The following is a 20,040-nucleotide window of genomic DNA, read 5'->3' on the forward strand; positions in this document are numbered from 1 at the left end:
GTTTCAGAAGTGTTCCCTTGTATGTTCTCCTTTTTCCAAATAACACAGCATACTGAATCATAATGTGTCTGTAAAAAGTCAAATCTGAATCCATTATGGAATTGCTCAGTAGAAGTTGGATCTGCTCTAAAGCACACTAAATTTCATCTTACTGAAGGAACAAAATATGGTTCAGGAAAAGAAGTGTCATAGGTCTGGCTTTTCTTAACCTAATTATACCTGATTTAATGTGAATTATACTTGATGTAATAAAGTGATAGTCAGAAGAACAATATTAGCAAAGAACATTGTGAAGAATGTACTACTCCATGTCTATAGACAATAGAATTAATGTTAAAAATTGCAAAAATAATTAAAAGCAGGAAGGTATAATAACCCCAAAGAACTGTGATCAAGTGAAGGCTGAAAAAAGCAAATAGAAGGTAGAAAATAATACTAATAATGTTGTCTCTAAATAGCCAAGTTATATTATAGATAAGCTTTGGCTGACTGTAACTACAAAAGGACAAACATTAAATGAGCTAGTAGGATTTTGCCTTTGCTCTTCAGCAGCTTACAATCTGCTCACAGATGGCTTCTGTCTCAATTCAGTTTAATCCAATCAACTCACCTCACTCTGTCCTATGCTTACCTATAAGTATGTTTTTTGGGGTGAAAAACAGCTGCTTCTTCCTGCTGATGTTGGAATACGGAATATAGCAACAGCACTTCCTTTCACTCATCATGTGTCCATGGCTCTCAAGGTCAAAACTGCTGAAACCAAGGTAAAGGGAATTGAGTTTGTTTAGTGTTGTATGTCACCAGATAGTATTTAGAGAATTAGACAGCTACTGCGGGGCTTAAAAGAGCTATTGCTTTCATTCTTACAGAGTGTTCTTCAATGTTCTCTCCCTAAAAAACAAATTAAAAGGACATTTTATACTAGAGTGCTGGTAGTAAGTACTGCAAAATACATCTTGTAAAAACGATTTCAAAATATGTGATGTAGTTCCATTTATGAGATATAATTCTTGGAAGTGTCTAATAAAATCCTACATTTGATGACACCAGTGATTTCCTAAGATTCTTTCTTTAAGTTGTTTTAACATATAATAAATGACCCTCTGGTTTTTAACTTGCGTTTTTTGCTTTGAAATACCTGAGAATTTAGAAAGGGAAAAATAGTTTGAAAAAAAAAAGTATTCTGAGATTTAAAAAATATGTGTTTAAATTTCAGTGGCAATGGTAAATAAAAAAATGAAGTAGAATGTGATACAACTGGAAAATTTTCAAAGGGTTTTCATTTTCATGTTGCATGCATTCCCTTAGCTTACTTGACTGAGCAAAGCATGCTATACCTAATACATCACTACAAGGACTAAGAATATTTTGGGTATAAAGAGAAAAATCCTGGGCCTTTGACGCCAATGAAAGTTTGTCGCTGACTTCAAGAGAGGCTAGGAATTCACCTACTGTAATTAGAGGTCAACAGGTCAACAGCTCACAGCCATCCTTCAGCTCTGTGATTTTCACTTCAGTCCTGTCTCACTACTTTTATTACAGTACGAATCTACATCTGGAGCAGATAAGGCTTCAAGGAGGCAGTTGCTAGAGGAAGGGCAGCGGATAAAGGAGAATTAGAGGAAATGTGCATCTGCTCAGAGCAATGGAATGAAAAGGATTCCCACCAAAAAAAAGTGCCAAAGATTAAACTTCCAATGCTTACAGATACTTTTGGGGGGTAGGAGGTAGCATGTCTGCCAAACTTGCACATGACATTGTAGTCGATTAACATTATGGTGACGATGGTGTACACTGTAAAAAAGAAGGGATCGGATGGGTTATCTGGCCAAATTTCATTTAGAATAAGACTAAAGACAGTGGAAATGGGAAAGCTGTATTTACCCCTCAGACCAACCTGGTTGAAGAGATTAATCATTCTCAGTTTTTGCTTGGCTTTGCTTTCATGTAGGGAAAGAAGAAAAGAGTAAGGCTGTCCTGGACATTTACTTATTGGCAAATATCAGTTTGTATAGGCATGATGGACTTCTCTCCTATTGCATTAGAAACTAAAGCTCCCTGCTCTCTCTACCTGTGGGAGATAGATGCAGTATTCAATATTTAGCACTTTACAATATTTAGCAATATAAGAATAAGTAGTTTGCTAAATTCACAGTATCCACACTCTGTCAATGTTGGATGGTTCTGTAAATATCTTATCTACCACACAACCATTCAAAGAACTAAGGTCAGAAGTGAATGTTAGAGACGTTTGAGTGAAGTTTCATCCAGAGAGGCATCTCGTTTTGCTTTGAAGGATCTCTTATTTCCAAAGGCAGTTTGTTCCACTGGCTAACTGCCTTTACAGTTAAAAATGTCCTTCATGTACCTTTTGAATTTGTCTAGCTATAACTTGTAGCTGTTTACTTCTTGTGGCTTTTCTGATAGATTAAAGAGCCCTTAAGTACCTGGTATTTTCTGCCTGCGAAGGTACTTATCCATCATAATCAAATCAGCCCCCAGAGCTAAACAGATTGACCTCTTTAGGGCTGTAGTCCTAATGAGAAAAAAACCCCCAACATTTCTAGCCATCATCTCCCTTTTGAGGCTCTTCTCCGCACCTTCTTAATTTCTTAACTTACTTCAAAAATTGCTGGCACCAAACTGGATGCCACAGTGCTGTGTTTAGAGGTAATACTTCTTCCTTATTTCTATTCATATTCTCCCACCTTAAACCCCAAATCCTTAAGGGCTTGTTTTGTGTCATAATATTGCAGGAGAAGCTCATAAAAACGAGCTAGTATGAACTAAAGCTCATCTACTGCCTTTCTTCGGAGTCACTGCCTCCTTGAATAAGGGCTTCTTTTACCAGCATGTAACAAACTAAATCAAAATGGAAATTGCACTTTAGAGCTGGTTTATGTTTTACATTTTTCACTGCAATCTCACCTGCCAATTGAGTTTTATTTTAAAATGGGGACTTAAAAAAATATTCTATACTTTTTATTTTCTTTTTTTTCTTTATTAATTTTGAATCACTTGTCAAGAACATTATCCAATTTTATCCTCAAAATCCACAGCAATGATAATGGCACTCAATAACCAGCTTTGATAAAAGTTCTTGAATAAAAGCAAATAAATAAAAAGAGCAAGTCTCTTTCAAACTTTGCAAAAGGCAAATGATTTTTGAAACTTTGCAGTATCTTATACATTTGGGTTTTGGTTTCATTCCTTTACTCTTAGTTGTTCTGCAAATAATTCCTCTTCTTTTTTAGTTACGAATATGCAATTATTATTTCCTCTACCTCAGTCCCTGTAACCAACCTACACATATGTGACTGTTTTTATCTTTCTTCAGAATTGAGTCCTATTCCTCTATTAGTTGTTACCTATTTTTTCTAAAATCCATTCCTGTTGTAGATATGGTGTCACCATTCAAAGAGATAAACACTGGCTTCTCTTGCATTGATATAATGCTTCACTATATGCAGTCCATAGTCTCTGCTTGCCATTCTGATACACTGAAAAATTGCATCCAGTCCCTGATATTTTACTACTTCATTTATGCAGGGTCACTTTTCATGGATTTACTTCTGAATGAATACCTGCATTTGGAATATTTCATCATCTTAGTCTTCATTTTTCAATTTTAAATTTATTTTTGATCAACATAGACAAGAAGTCCTGTAAAACATCAGAACTTCCAAACTCACTTGCTGTCAGCTCAATTCCATTGATCTGAGGGGAAATCAGCATGGGATCTTGCAGGGCACACAAAAATGTGCACTTTTAGGGCCCATATTTACATGTCCAAGTGTATTTACTTAATGGAATCACTATAGTAATTATGTTCCCCTTAGATCATTATTGCATAATGCATCATGGCTTGGAGATCTATGGAGGTCTTACCATGTGAGTCAGGTAAACACACATGGCTAGTTTCAAATATTTGATAGCCGAACTGAAGGAAGGGCAAGGAAAGTCTTCACTCATTATGTGTGTTGTACCTGGGCTGAGAATTTATACAATAGTCTACTCCTAAAACAGAAACTGGAATGCTTTAATATCAAAAAGCAAAATGTAGCCACACATCCTTCCATTGTAAAGTATCATGTAGCACAATAGTAAAGATGGACAATATGAAACTGGTAGCAATACTCTCTACAGTCATTGTCTTTCTCACGACCACTTTCTATCTATGTTTTTTCAGAGGAAAGTAAAGAGTAGAAGATGCAGGATGGAGAGGATAGGCAAAGAAAATGACTATAGAGAAAGAGTCAGGAGTTGAAAAAATGGCCAATGAAAAAGGAAAGATACAAAGAAGTTAAGCAAAAGGAAAGGACAAATATGACGTGATAAAGCACTAGCTAGAGTAAGAAAATGCAAGACAATCTGGAGTTTATAAAGGAGAAAACCTGAGTTTACTGACCACTCTACTGACTGTAGTAAACATCTTCAGTTTCATGTTCTTAAGCAAGCACACAATATTGCCAAAGCAGATGCTCAAGTTCCATGCATAGAGATCTCTAGTCCTGATGTCCCATGTTTCCCTTTAAAAAAAAAAAGGCCAGATAAACATCTGGAATGTCATTAATTCATCACAGAAAAACAGAAATTAAAGTGTTCTGCATTAGCAAGACTATTATTATTAGCAAGACTTATTAACCTTCAAAACATAATTTTACATTATACCTGTAGGAATTAATACAAGTCCTCAGGTCTGCATAATTCAGGAAGCCAACTTAGATGATCAGAGATATGTGAACCATGCTTCACTTGAAAGGATCTCAAGGCATTTTATGAACTTGATCAGGTGAAGGCCCACAGGTTTTTCTCTGGCTGCATTGCTTCTGACACCTCAGTTTAGAAATGAAGACACTGAAATGGAATGAAAAAAATAATGATACCTAGGTATCTTAGCAAATATACATGCTTTCTATAATTCTCTATATAGTGTTTCTCTTTTCTTAAAGACACAATATTGGATCATAAAATAATGGTTGCTTTATGAAACTCATATTTTAGGGGTATTTTTTTCAATTTGGAGTTGGAATTTTAGAATAAATTCACAAACAATTGAACATTGAAAAATATTTAACAGATAGCCCTCATTACTCATTTAAGCTGTCTACCTCTTTATCTTTGGAAGTAAGCGCTAGGGTGACATTTTCTAGAGGATGGGAAACTTAACAGTTACTGCTTTACAATTTTCGACATCCTATTTGCATATAGTTTCAACATACTTGCAAGGATGGCATTTCTTAAAACTAGGCTTATTTAAGCATCTGGATGATCTTAAACTCTCAAGGTCCCCTGTGTAATAACTGCCAAGCAATGTCCTCATTTTCTGAACACTTATAAAATCAGTAAGTAGCAGGTATACAATAATACGCGATAAAACCAGAGCTATGTATTATAACCTCACCTTAGGAGCTGAAATGTACCAAAGAGCTTTTAGCAACTTTTATGTAATCAGCAACAGCAAAAATTCTGTTTAAATATTTTATTTTCTAATTTACTTTTTTTCCACATTATGATTGATAGAAATCCGGAATTATTTTCTAACAATTACATACCTGATGTAAACATGGCGTTAGGTTTTACTGTCTTTTTCCCTTTTGCAGGTTGTTCTGGTGAACTTGTTGATATGCGTGGTAGTTTTCTACACTGTGTACTATGTGGTCCTATCTGTGTGCTTCGCAGTATTCAAGTAAGATTTCCTTGTCTTTAGTCTAATATGCTAGCATACTGCAACTTGCACCATGTAAATAAATGAACATAGGAGAAAAGATGACTGAAAAAAGGAAAAGAAATATTTTATACTCAATAAAAAAGACAAATTATATTCCCTTAGGAAGTTATTGATTAGCATGTATAGTGCCAAATGTCGTAAATAAAAGTGGGCAAGGGCAAGATCACAACACGAAATGGGACGTAGAGAGCTTGTAAAAGCCCAGAGAATTCCATTTGAAATCGCATTTAAAAGAACCTATAATATGTCATATAATCACTAAGGCATTACTGAAAATCTCTGGTTAAATTTATTCATTCTGTTTCCACAGGATTAAAATGTTGGATGGTTTGGGACCTTTTGATTTTAAGACAAGTCCCTCATGGATTAACCCATATTATTTAGGTAACTGAAGTTTGCTTCTCTTTTTTTTCTCAGTCAAGGAAATAGACTGTATCTGGATATAAACTTGTCTTCCTTATGGATAGTATTTTAAAGCTGTTTTAGCAATACTAATGATTTCTGTAGTTTAACTACACTGCATTTAAATGCTTATTCATCTTGCCAGCACTTCTCATTTCTGTATTGCTACTTATCATTCAAGTGATTGTTAGGCTTTCCCTTGGGTTGTTCTGATCTTGCATCATCTGAAGAAAACGTGCTGCTTTGCCAGGATGTTTCAATTTCATTGCAGAACAATTACTTATGCTCTGTAAAGTTCCTCCACGAAGTTGTTAAATTTAATTTTCATACTGCAGTAAATTTCTTATGAATCATTGGATCTAGACCTGAATAATAGGTCACATTCAACTAATGGAAATTTTGCTTTGGTAATGCCTGAATACAGTGGGCATTGAAATTTCAGGGTTTGACTGTAGCTCAATCCCTAAACATATCTTTATATATCCTGATACAAATTTCTGCATTTTTGTCTGAAGCTCTCGAAATATATTATTTTTCCTAAATGGTCATTCCTAAAAAATTACATGCATACATGAAATTTTAGCAGATTTGTAATCTATTTTACAAAGGCAAACAACATCATGTGTCAGTAAAGTAAGTAAAGCTCAAAAGTAAATTGGTTAGTTCATCAGGTTAAAAAGAGTAATAAAAATGCATGGATATTTGTACAGTGTCAATACTGATTTCAGATGAAAAAAGAACATTTCAGCTGTAGCAGTGGAAAAGAAAATTAAATCATACTCCATTAGAATTACTTTTCAGGGCCCTAATGTCATTACTGTATCTCAATATGATTTCCCCCCGCCCCCCCAAATTTTATCAGCTAGTTTGATGCAGCATGTTTATATGCCAAAGACAGCGACTGTGTCTTGCGACTGGTTAGTATTCCACCCTCCTTTCTGTCCACCCGATGAAATAACATGGAATAGCAAAACATAAGAGGATCTGTTTAAAGTCTATGGGCACAGAGACAGAACAAAGGTCTCTGAATGATGTTGCAAATGAGAATTAGTTCACTCAAGAGTCTTACTCATGCCTGGTAAAAACAGAATTATGTCTTCAAAAGAAAACCTCAAAATAAAAATGGAAGTCAGCTCAGAACTGTGGTACCATTACTGACCCAGTTTTGTAAAAAAGTTTACAGAACATCTGTCTACACTAAGCATACTTTCTAAATTATAAAATTATTGGCATAATTTAAAGGCATACTATCATCATGAAAGATCATAAACTAAAAATACTAAAATGCATTGTCAAACATTAAATTTTTTGAAGTGTTATTTCCGACTTTCCTAACTACACGTTGTTTTTCCTGTAGTATTTTTCTTATTTTTTACATTTTTTTAAACTGCTGGGTGAAAGATCCATAGTCCAGTAGGAACTAATTGACCCTATAAAGAAAAGAACAAAACTGAAAGGCACAAAATGCTGCCAAATGTATACATTAAATACAATGAAAAAAATAACGATGGTCTCTCTACTTTCAGCTACAGTAATCCTAGGTATTACGTTACTGGAGCAGTAAAAAAATAAATAATTCCATTAAAAATGTGAGTTTTATACGCCTGCATACTTAAAAAGAAGAACAAAATGCCTTTAGATGGAAAATTATATGAATTACAAATGCACGATTATGGCCTGTTGTATGGGCACTCAGGACTACAGCTAGAAGAGACATCACGCATTTTCCATGCAACCCCCTGCTGTCCCAGGTGGCCACAAAGCATAAAGTCACACTTTGCCCTAATAGAGATTCCTTTCGGTCCCATTGCCCTTAATAGCAAGTAAACAGCTAAGCACCGCTCCATTGCTCTGTCGAAGAACAGAGGGGTTCCTCACCCTTCCCGGCGTAGCTGCTCCGTGCCTCCCCGCCTGCCTCCCAGCCCGTGGGGGGGTGACGGCTTGGCCGCGCCATGGCTTCTGCAGAGCTGCACCCCACGTCGGGGCCGGCGGTCGGCGCGGGCTGGCACCCCATGGCAGCCGCGTGGCTCGGCACGCTCCAGAGAAAGAACCAGGCGTCGGAAATGCACCGTTTCGTCTCCGAGAGAAGGAACTTTCTTCATCAGATGACTTTAATAGTCTCCTTTGGCAACATAATTTAGTTACGACCACTTTGCTGGTAATCCCCATTCGCGGTTTAACACAACACAGAGCTAGATGCTGAATGTCAGGCGTGGTGACAGCGTGGTAGCTCTGGCAGCCTTGCCATCAGCTCTGAGAAAAGCCAGGCTCCTGGTTGTGTGTACCGTGAGATCCATACGGATGGATGGCCTCTGCTCACCTTGTAGGCTCTCTGCTCTATCTCCCCTTGTATGTCTTGTCTTTAAATTGTTCTGATATATATATGTATTCTGGCACATATCATATATATATATACGATGCAATGATGTCAACAGGGAGAAAGCTATGAAGTTTCTTACCAAACATAACCCCTTAACCATACAATTCTGTTCTGGATGAGAAAAATTTGATCTATGTCAATATCAACCAAATCTATTTGGCACCATATGCAAAAAGTGTGGATAGTCCCTAAGTAAAATTTCCATGCCATTTCTCATCTAGGCTATATAAACTGGTAATAATCCTGTCACTGGTCATAATCCTGTTAATCCTCATGCTTTTACATAAAATATATAAGATTTTAAAGTCTATAGGCAAATCAGGATACAACCCCTGCAGACGTCTGAGGCAAAATTAGAAATGAACTTATAATGGAAGTGTTAGTGTAATATTTGATCTTGTAAAAAAAAATTTGCATAACCTTCTCAGACATTTTAACTTCCTATTGCTATCATTTTGAATATGAGAAAAACCCTTTCAAAACTATATTTGGTGTAAATATCCTATTTTCATTTACAGTTCTTGTGATATCTTTGGAAATAACTTTCTTCATTTGTGGTCTGCTGTTTGCCTTGGTTGTGGAAGAATGGGTTTGGGATTATGCTGTAACAGTTACTATTATTCATATCACCATAACTTCAGTCGGTAAGTAGGTTTACTGCTAAATATATGCATAGTATCACAAGCTGAAGAATCAATCAGCTATGATTCATCTACAGTATTACTGGACTAACTTATTTTTTCCTTAAAGCTAAATAAATACATATCTCTATTTTCCATCCATTTGACTCCTGCATGTATTTAAATCCCGCCATTTAAAACAATTCTGGTTTTGTTGCAGAATTTTAAAACGCTATTTTCCTATAAAAAATTCAGAGTTTTAGTTTGTAATCTAACAGTTCATATCAAACAGATCCAGCCTAGATACAATTTCAGCATCTGGAAGGTATGTTTTTCTCTAAAACAAGAAATCAATAGTTGTCCATGTCCTGACACTTTAAGATCTACTCATTAACACTTCAGCTCTAGTTCAGAGTAAAAATAAGGCTTGCTTCAGCAAAGCCAGTTCAAAGTTTTTAAGTTAGATAATTTGAACTAAATCTCCTTGAGGAAAATAAAGCATTTTACCATCGAAGCATCTTTTTTTCCTGAAACTTTTCCCCTTGAAGGAAAGAAAAGGAAAAGAATTGGCTGCTGTAAATGAGACTCATCATCACTTTTTGCCAGCACCTGGTAACCTACTCCCTCTTCTCATGCTGTTTAGCAGAATGCTGCTGTGGCTGATTAGGAAATACATTTTGACCCCATCCTTGCCAGAGCCCATTTGGGGATGCTTTTCTCCTATAACAATGAGCTTAGTATTTTTATTCTAGAATTCAGAAATAGGAAAAAATATCACTGACAAATTAGGACTCCCTCCCTACTACGTAATAATTCACCTTCCATTTTCCAATGCTTTGTCCATTTGTCTTTTAGCACTTTATACAGAAGGGGATTCCCCACTTCCTATGGCAAGTTAAGCCAGAGACCAACAGAGACTTCATCTTAAAAAAATTAAGCATAATTTCTCATCTACCAAATTTGATTTCCTGGAATTTAAACTACTGTTGTTCCTTATGAATAACTGTTGTATTTAAATCAAGGAGTTTACAAAAACTACAACAAAAACTGCTTTGTGTGTAATTTATACAGGAAGATATCTTCTATCATTATATTAGGTGATGCATTTTGATGTCCAGACAACCCCAGATTTGTTATTGTTTCATTCAGATGGCCAACCAAAGCTCTGCTGGCTGACTCTGAGCTGCCAGCATATGCAGTGTGCCTCACAGCTCACTTTACTACCTCTACAGCCCTGTCAGACTTTTTTTTTTGGGGGGGGGGGGGCAATACTGGGTCATATAATGGCCCTGTAGTTGATCATACAGTGGGGATGTGGGTCAGCTTGCATGAGGCAAGGGCCTGACACAGGAGAGAGCATGCTGTGCAATAGTGCTAACTTGCAGTGCGCAGCCCCAGCCTGTCTGTCATGCACTGCATCACCCGTTAAACCGAAAATGGTAGGCAGCTTAATTTATTTGGATTGCAGCAATATGTAGGCACTCTACCAGGGGATCGGTGTCTCTGTTGTGCTAAACCGTGTACAGGTAAGTAATAAAAAAGGCATTTCTTCCGCAGAGAGTCTGAGAGCTCCGTTTAGCACACACTTATTAGGTTTAACACTTGCCTTGCAGTGGGATTGCTCACTGGGCTAAGCTTAATAGTATGGCCAAGTATCTGCATGATCAGGACCTAAATATGCATTTGCAATTTCAATAAATGTAAAGTATATAATTTATGAAACATAACTAAGCAGACCTTTGATAACGTAATGTAATGTTTGCATATCCCCATCCTTTGTTTAAAAATTTACATTTCTCCTTTTCTTCTCCTTGCAGTTATGTCTGAATTCCCCCTGATGTTACACTGGTGGCTGGCATTAGGTATAATTACATTCTTTAAAGTTTAAATTGTTAGACTCTATGTAGAAAATTAGTATTTACAGTATGAATTGTTTCCATTAAATGTCTGTTGTCTCACTAATTTGAGAATTGTCAACATTTAAAGAAGAAATATATGCTTGTCATTTATACTTCTTTTAATGACACAGGCAAGTAACGTTGGGCTAACATTTGCCTTGCCTTAAAAAATCTTCTGTTTTAAGACCAGAACGTACTCAGCTTATGTTAATCTTGTTAACAAACAGCAGACACGCTCACAATCTTGAAATAAAACATGATTAAGTCCTGACTAATCAAACTATCTCAGTTAATTCAGGTGTCAAAAAGACAGTTGTCCAAACTAGTCTTCCTTGGTACCCTTTATAATCAATGGAAAGAAACAGGCACCTTCAGCGGCAACTTTTGTAAACACTATGCACAGGTACTTATGATAGATGAGATAAATCCCAGTCATCACATTTCCTTAGAGTGAATGGCAAACCTACATTTCTGAATGTTTCCTTTTCTGTAAAATTAAAAGCATAGCTTTGTACTAGAATATATTATCTTGAGAAATAGTTAAGGGAAAAGGACTGGCTTCTGTTCTTATATGATGGATAACAAGGATTGACAGCTGCAGTAAATTCCTAAATGATGGGGGGGACAGGCAAATAAATTCCCTGTCCTGGAACTGGGTTTTGCATTTGTAGGTGGTTAAAGCCTTGGGTACAATGTTTGAGTAGACAGGCCATTTTAAAAAAATTGAAGATAAAAAGAATGTCTGTTTAAAGTTTTATTGTAACGTTTGTATTCCAGTATAAAAATTAACATAAAACAGTCATATATTTTCTTTCAGGATCTGGAGTAATTTCAATGACTTGTGGAGGACAGATTCTGGCATACTGCTTGTTCAAAGACAACTTCATTTACCCGATTCTAGACGATTTTTGAAAAGGAAAATTAGAACTTGCCTTTATATTATATGAATTCTATAGTTTCAGTAACAACATAATTAAAATGAAGTTAGCAACTGTCTAATTGTAAGGCTAATATTTAGCTTATTTGTATCTTACATTTGTTTGCAATGTCAATGTCATCACTTTTAGCTGTTGTATTTACATTTTCCATTATGCAAATAATTAGATACACTGTCTCTTTTTTAAAAACAAGTAAACCATAAGGAGCATGAGAGCAATGATGCAACACTCTTGCAAAATCCTACCAGGAAAAGGAAAAAACAGGTTTGAATTTCATGTTTTCAGGGTACTTGTTATCTATTGTATTTTATGAAATGCTGACTCTAATTTAGGCTGGAGTCTGACCTCTCACAAGCGCTGTAAAACTTTAAAGTCACCCTATCTGGCATAAATCACTGTAGGTTTAAAACAGTATTTACTGGCAACCCCCTGGCAAAGAAGAATCTGTGAACAGCACATAGCTCTACATCTCTTCCCATCTTAAAGCTCTCACCCAGAAACTGCCCAAGACAACAGCAGGCAGGTGTAAAATCCCCAACGTTTGGTTGACCCCCTTGCTTCCAGGGATGCTACAGGCAAATGTTTTCTACAGTAGCTTCAGGCTATTCTCTCTTTCGCTAATGATCCATTTATGGTCTGGCTGTGCTGGAACAGGAAAGGCAAATGCTATCGCAGCCACTTTTTTACATATCCTTCTCTCTCCCCCAGCTGCAAGTGGCCAATGGCAAAGTGTGAGTTTATGGGTAGTGGTAATTAAAAACAACAAACAAACCACAGTGGTGGCTTCAAGTAACTCTTTATCTCTTTAACCATAATGAAGTTGTAACAGGAAAATTGTTAGAAGGCAACTTCATCTTAAATAGGATACCAGTGATTGGATTTCAACTGCAGTTTGCTTAGAAGAGCAAGACTGGATTGCTGTTTGCACAGGAGTGCTAAATGTTGCACTTGCCTTAATTTCACTCAACAGATAATGCCTCTGAAGAATCTGTCCCCTGTTGATCTAATCAAACATCTTAAAATTTATTGCAAGTTTTACAATTTTCAATTAAGTTTCAATACTGAAAGCACATATACAGTGAGAAGCATGTTCTATAAGACTCCCAAAATGAGTTTGTCTCTCATGAATGATAGATGTGTAAGTCATCTTAGAGACAAACCAGGTATGTAAATCCATAGCATTGAATAGACCTAGGACATAGATGTAGGAGCAACTTTACAAGTTGTTCAGCATAATATGCTACGTACTGAAATCAGCAGAGATAATTCCGGAGAGTGAATTAACTGACCTGCACTGATCAGTGGTCTGAACCGTGAACCGTTTTTAGTTTGATGAATTTGTGTCTCCAGAAACATTAGTATGCAGATGACCGACTGGTATTATGTGTTTGAAAAATGTTTGCACACTTCTTCCAGATTTGTTTCAGTTCAGAACTATAAAAATGGATAGGAAGTACTGTTTAATGTAAATTCATACCTCTGTCCTCATCCTCACACAGTTTGTGTGTGTAGGTAGTGTGCCATGTGCAGAATATGAGTGGATTAGATATAAAGTTAATCCACGGGTGGAACAAGTTTCTATTTTTAACCTGACAGGATTTTCCTCTATGTGTGTCAGCCTAGCTGCAGCTTGTAGTATCTCTGTTGCCTAGTCTTGACATTTTTAACTTTTGTTTTCTATTTAAAATCTTAAATCACCAGCAAGAGATACCTTCAGGCTAATATGAAGAGAGGTTTAGTCCCAGGAATTCTCCAAAGCACGTACAACTAGGCCAGTGCTAGAAAAATAATCACAGCAAGAAGTCTACTGGGGATTAAAAGCCTTAGTCCAGCTATTAAAGTGTCATTAGCTTTTTGCATTACTTTCAGATATGGAATGGTGAGAAAATTTCAACATTATTTGTTTCATCTTTTCCATCACTTTTATGTTGAGCACCAATGATAAATATTACACATAATGTTTGAAGTGTAGAAAAAGTTCTTATTATACAAATAAATATTCATCACGTAAGCAATATGAGCTATATCTGTGTGGGCATTACCTGGTCAGGAGCCTTCAGAGATAATATCTAATACTGCGTGATTTCTATCTGATACACCAAAATGGTACTTTTGAATATGACAAACCTGGCTGTTTCTGGAACAATAATAAAGTGACCCACTTAAGCAATTTGCATGTGACTAATTGATAACAGTCAAGACACAGGTGGGAAAGAAGAGCTGCTGGAGGCAAAGGCGGCTATTGTATGTGTTTCACAACAGACCTGCCAAAGACTACAAGAAAAGACTGCTACAGAAAGCAGAAGGAAAACAGAGAAAACAGCAAAAGGGACATGTGTCTGAAAAAAAGGCCCAATGAAAGCAAGAAACGAGAAGACAGAAATGGACAAGATACTGATCTTCTTCTTGAAAGAAGAAAAAATCTGCAGAGTGAACTTGTAGCACTGGAGTCTCATGACATGAGACTTGCATGCCACTTGTATGCCGCAATCTGTTTTTCTGCTGATGTATATACATGACTGTAGGAAAGGTGGTCTCTATAGTTACGACTATTATCTGTGATGTTATGCCTGTGGCTCCTGCCCCAGGATTTTCAGAATTCTTTGCTCTCTGACCCAGCCAGGCACAGGAATATTGTCTAATTTAGTTGGTATGGGCTTGCTGTTAAGTTATTTAACCCCTTGTGATACGGTCTAGTAGTCACGAGTTTGCACAGGTATCAGTGGGGGTGTAGACAGTCTAGAAAACATTACAAGCAGATGGAGACTTTATCCACTTCCAGGCAGAGTTTGCAGGGAAGAAGGTTAGAAGTTGCAAACATTAGGTACAGAAATCAATGGAATGGTACACAAATGACATACACCATACTTAGAGGCATTTTAAGATTTTTTTTTCAGAGGCAAGAAGCTCCTTTTCATCATATCCAACCACCTACTGAGACAGTTTATAGTTCTCCTCAATTCAGCCCTTTCTCTAAAAGGCTCTGCATTCATTCTTGTTCCAAATGGTGAAGTGTCTTACTCATAACAAAGAACGTGACTGAAATGTGGTTTTTCTGGAGGCTAAGCGTATATTTCTAGGCTAATAGCACTGCCTTCAATATAATGTCAAAGTGTAAACCAATTCAAAAATTTGTTCTGGGACCAACAAACTAACTCAAACGTGTAAAAGCAGCCAAATATCAGACTATGGAGTACAGACAATGTAATGATTTTTAGTTGGCATTTTTGTAAAAATATAGGTTTAAATACTTATAATTTCCTAGTGAAGTAAAGAGTTGGTTATTCAAACTAAGCCCATCATTTTTCCACCTCTGTAAATTGCTTGATCAACATTTCCATCTCTTTGGTATTCAAACTTAAAAAAGCAAGCAAAACAAAACCCTACAGTATTCATTATTTCTATATCCCTAAAAATACCAACAAATGCTGCACCAATAAATGCAGAAAACACAGTATGAATAATACTAGATCACCAGCAACGGGTAGATGAGTCACCTGACTGCAGTCTCCTACATTGGATATTCATGCACAGGATTCCTGTGGGCCGTAGTCTCTTGACTAGAAATACACATCGAGACCGAGTGAGCTTCGTTAAAACGAGAAAAGATGTGAAAGCCTTACACATTCTTCATTCCATCGTCTGGTATGTATGTTGTCACACCATAAAGTTAGATCCTTGTTAATCTCCACAGGTATTAAAGCTTTATTTAAATATTTTGTATCTTCCAAATGTGACTTACTTAGAATATTTATTTCTTGGCCTAAGATCCTGTGTAATGATCCATCTGCTCAGTAATGGCTAATACTCTAATCTCTCCTTTTTGTGAGCTAATCACGGCCCCAGACAGCATGCACTCTCTCATTAGATGTCAGAGAGGATAAAGGTCTTAGGAGTGGTTATAAAATTTGATGGTGTAATTAATACCTTTATTATTGGCTTTAAACCTTTTAGTGTGAGGCTATGATTTTAAGACGCAGACCCGTGTCCCAAGCTCTCCTCTGCTCAGAGAATGATATGGATCCCTTCACATGCACCTGGATAATTATGCCTATGTTGTAGGGCGGGCATGCTCTGTGATGGACTTACATCTTACTCCACTCATTCTCCAGTTCAGGGGACCAAATGAATACCTTGCAGTCATCTCCCAGTTCGTACACTCAGGTTTCTTCTGCCAACAAGAGTGAAAGAAGGGAAAGGTGTGTGCTTGGATGTCATCCCGACATGTAGTTGTAGTGTGGCATTGGCTCGGACTGGGGATTTGGGAGGCGACACTAGGACACAAACTATGGACAACCAAAATCTGAGGAAAGGCCTTGGCCCCAATCTTTTAAGGTTGTCTATGCCTAGAAAACAGTCACAATCAAATATAAGGATGATGGTTGAACCTGGAGCCTGTAAGAAATATGCAAGGTCCTTTCAGTCTCTTGCTGTCATTGTCCTAAATCAAAGACAGTCACAGCCTGTCCATTACCGTTCTGTATTTTCCAATGAAAATAAATCCTAATATGAGATTATTTGCTGTGGATTCGCACAGTGATTTGTAAACAAAGGGTCTACTCCTGCTTCCAACAGCAAAGATCCCCTTATCTCTATTGGAGCAATACTCTACCAAAGGACCACTTATATATACCCAGACTCTCTGTCAGAGCGATCTTGTCACCAGATTTTCAGCATCAAAAGCAGAAATGTTTAAATAAAACATGGGTGATGGCAAAATGCTCAAATACATTAAGAATTACCAGTTTCCTAGCAGTCTTCAAACACCTTTGCACTGAAATTACATCTACATCAGTAGCTTTCAAAATACACCGAAAAAGTTCTTCGATTCACTTCATAAACACAAAGATGTACCATTAAAAATGACAATAAAGATCAATGTGTTTGATATCTCATATGGTATTAACAGAAAAAAATTAGCCAAATTACATGAGCAAATTCAACAGCAAATCCTATTTATATTAATTTGAATTTAGTATTTAAAATTAATGTGAATTCTAAGGAATTGTTTTAACACTACTTCACTGGAAAATTATAGCGAATCTTATGAAAGTGGGGAGTATTCCTTAGCACACTCCCATGAGAGAGAAGGGCAGGCAGTGAGAGGCAAAGCTGGAGGGAAGAGGGTGTTTCAAGAATGTAGCTGCTTCAATACCCAAGAAGAATGAAAGAGAACTCATAGGACATGAACCAATTTACCTAGCTGGGAGCAATTTTCCATTCTAATGGGTGATGTGCTGGTAACTAGGTCCTGGCAAAATTTTTCAGTAAATCATTGGTACACAAAAATTCATTTTAAGACAGCCAAACCACCTATGACCACAGTTAATTGAGTTTTGCTTGTAAAAGAAAAAAGGTGAAGCGCGTCAATGCCTGTTCATTTCAGTCCCATTAGATCTCAGTTGTTCAGGTTAGACTCACAAGGGTACCAACAAGAAGAGAATGAGAGGGCTGCTATTACAGTGGATACATTCAGGCCTAAAGCAGTAAACTCTCTAGATGGAATTCATCAGTCAATTGTTTGGTGTGCCATATTTTCCAGCAGCTTTTTAAGCATGCAACCCTTGCTTTAGGTAAATTTTATTTCCTGAACATTTGCCATTGAATCATTCAAAGAAAAATGCAAGTTGTAACTGAAAAGCAACTACTGTTTTCCATTGTCAGGAAATGAAACAACATGGTGTCTTCAGGTTTTGAGCAAATAAAATCTGTTTTGATTAAAAACAAAGTTGCATTAAACTGAAATTTTCACACAAAAATCTGTTTAGACTAGAAGGTATTTTTATTGAAAAAAATATTTATTCCCAAACGATAATGCTTTATACCTTATTTGTTGTATGTATTTTTAGAATGTGTTATGTATCACTAGATACCATTTGCAGACTGTTCCAGTTGCCGAGGTAACTATGTTATTTTAATGATCAGTGGAGAGGATCATTATGTAAAACATTATGTTAATTTCAAATGCAGAAAATTGATGTCTTGCTGTTACCTTGAAGCTGTACCTTTTTTTTTTTCCCCTAAAAAGTGCCATTTTCCATGAAAATTAATGGTATGGCTAAGGGCTCGAGTATCCTTTTCATACTGATTCAAGTTGGCTTTGGAGGCAAGTAAGGCAAAAATGACACCTGATGACCAACTAACGGCAGATGAACAAATTTCAAACCACCATAGTTTGTACAGAAATAGTATAGGAAAAATTGTTCCATGTATTCTTAACTAATAAACATGGACAGCTGGTAGGAATTTTAGGAAGGCACATATTTACATAATTTCATTTTTAACTTTGAAATGTATTATTGCTTAGTTAAGGAAAGCAAATTATAAAGCACATGTAAGTATTGTTTATGATTAAGTACATGTAAGTATTGTCCATGATATAGACCAGCTGATGAAGAGATTAAAAAACTGACATTAAACTTTTGCTGCTTTTATTAGATTATATATCTACTAGATTACTAGATTACACCAGCAGTACAAATGTCATGCATTTACGATTTTATTGCAATCATAAAAGCTCTGAGGCTGCAGGGAGAACCTTGCTGATGTTAGTAGTCCATGGTGTGTTTCTGTTCTCTCAAACTTGCTCTCTCCATCAAAAAAAAAAAAAAAAATCTGTACATCTCAAAATTATCAAAACTAAGTCTCACACAAATTCTAGGGCTCATAATGACAAGTGCTGCTACAGCACACCAGCCTCACAAATGCAAATTGTCTCAGGCTACCAAATGCAACTCAGTTTTGTCACCAGAATCTTCTTTCGCCTCTTCTCTGGAGTTCTGCCTACAAATTGCGTTAAATTATGAACACTTCATTCTCTACGTGGAACTGGATGCTTTTATGTGTTAGAACATGATATGCTCAAGACATCTGAGAGCTCCTATATTCTCCTGACACTTCATCATAATCACCTGATCCATTTTAGAGTCAGTGAACTCTTCTGACAATACTCAAAGTGCTTTTTGATGGAGACCGTATTTATACGGAATGTACCTCTTCACAGAGCTTATTCGAATCCTTTCCCAAGGATTTCCTCTGCAGGCAAAGCTCTGACTTCAAAAGGCAGTAGCTCCTTCCCAAATTCTTTACCCATAATTACACCTATTACACTGGTCTTCTTCTATTTCAACCTCACTACCCTGACATGCTTTTCCGACATGCTGAGGTTTGCTGATTTGTACACATTCCAACTGAGGACTACAAGCCCAAAATGTAAGAATGTGAAAAAACAGAATTGTATTAAATCAACTAGATACTGTAAAAAGAACATACGATGATACAGCTGGGAATAAGCCATGTATTAACTAAGAGGATTAGGAATTAATTTCCCCCTTCCAACAGCTTACGCCTCACTTGTCCACTATGTGCGACCAAATACCTTATCCTGAAAAGCTTTGCTTTCATCCTTAGCATGGTGAAAATAGTGGGCTAGATTTTCAATCCTTGGAATGATTTAAAGCTTTCTGATGGGTAGCTTTCTGCTAGAAAATGCTGATTACACAAAATCTAAAAGCTTCAAGGAAAAATATTCTTTTCGTACAAGTTTGTTGACAGAATATAATCAAAACACATTATCCTGTTGACTACTGAAATACACCAGAACAGGACGTAAAAAAAATTGATGTCAAACAATGGACTAAAGCGAAGCAATACTGAAACAAAACTCCTAAAGTGTATGTTTTATTTCAAACATTTTGATAGGTTCTTTTAGAAACTGTAATACAGACTTTTCAGAATTTTTGTTTCATGGAAAGTTTAAATTCTTGCAGGGAAAAAAAAGAAAAAAAAATTGAATATGTCAGATCAATTTTTAGTCTAGTAAGGTAATTCATATGTTTTTTGGAATGTGCACTTTGAATTATAACAGCATTGTAGCTACAGCTACATCAGATTTTTAATCTTTTTGCAAACAAATTTGTTACATGAATAAATACAAGCATAGAATTAGCAAGTAAAGATTAGTTAAGGAATGTTAGCAAGAAATAATGAATTTTAAAAAGAAATATGAAAAGGGGGATCATTAAGTACAAAAAAGAAGCCAGCTGTGTTAAACCTGCTCAAGGTGAAACAC

The 20,040-nt window shown here is 36.4% G+C and overlaps 1 protein-coding gene across 2 annotated transcripts; it reads left to right on the forward strand.

The window, feature by feature from the left end:
- Positions 1–571: 571 nt before the first annotated feature.
- On the forward strand, positions 572–12,745 carry TMEM244 (transmembrane protein 244). Of its 2 annotated transcripts, none has more exons than XM_030022277.1 (6): positions 572–764; positions 5,604–5,689; positions 6,042–6,115; positions 9,032–9,157; positions 10,951–10,995; positions 11,831–12,745. In XM_030022277.1, the coding sequence occupies exons 1-6, from the start codon at positions 624–626 to the stop codon at positions 11,941–11,943; spliced, it is 585 nt and encodes a 194-aa protein (XP_029878137.1). In that variant the 5' UTR covers positions 572–623; the 3' UTR covers positions 11,944–12,745. The 2 variants fall into 2 exon arrangements, with proteins under 2 accessions (XP_029878137.1, XP_029878138.1); XM_030022278.1 differs by having other exon boundaries at positions 577–764; positions 11,849–12,745.
- The last annotated feature ends 7,295 nt before the right edge of the window (positions 12,746–20,040 follow it).

This window comes from Aquila chrysaetos, chromosome 8 (genome assembly GCF_900496995.4).
Source record: "Aquila chrysaetos chrysaetos chromosome 8, bAquChr1.4, whole genome shotgun sequence".
Lineage (NCBI taxonomy): Eukaryota > Metazoa > Chordata > Aves > Accipitriformes > Accipitridae > Aquila > Aquila chrysaetos.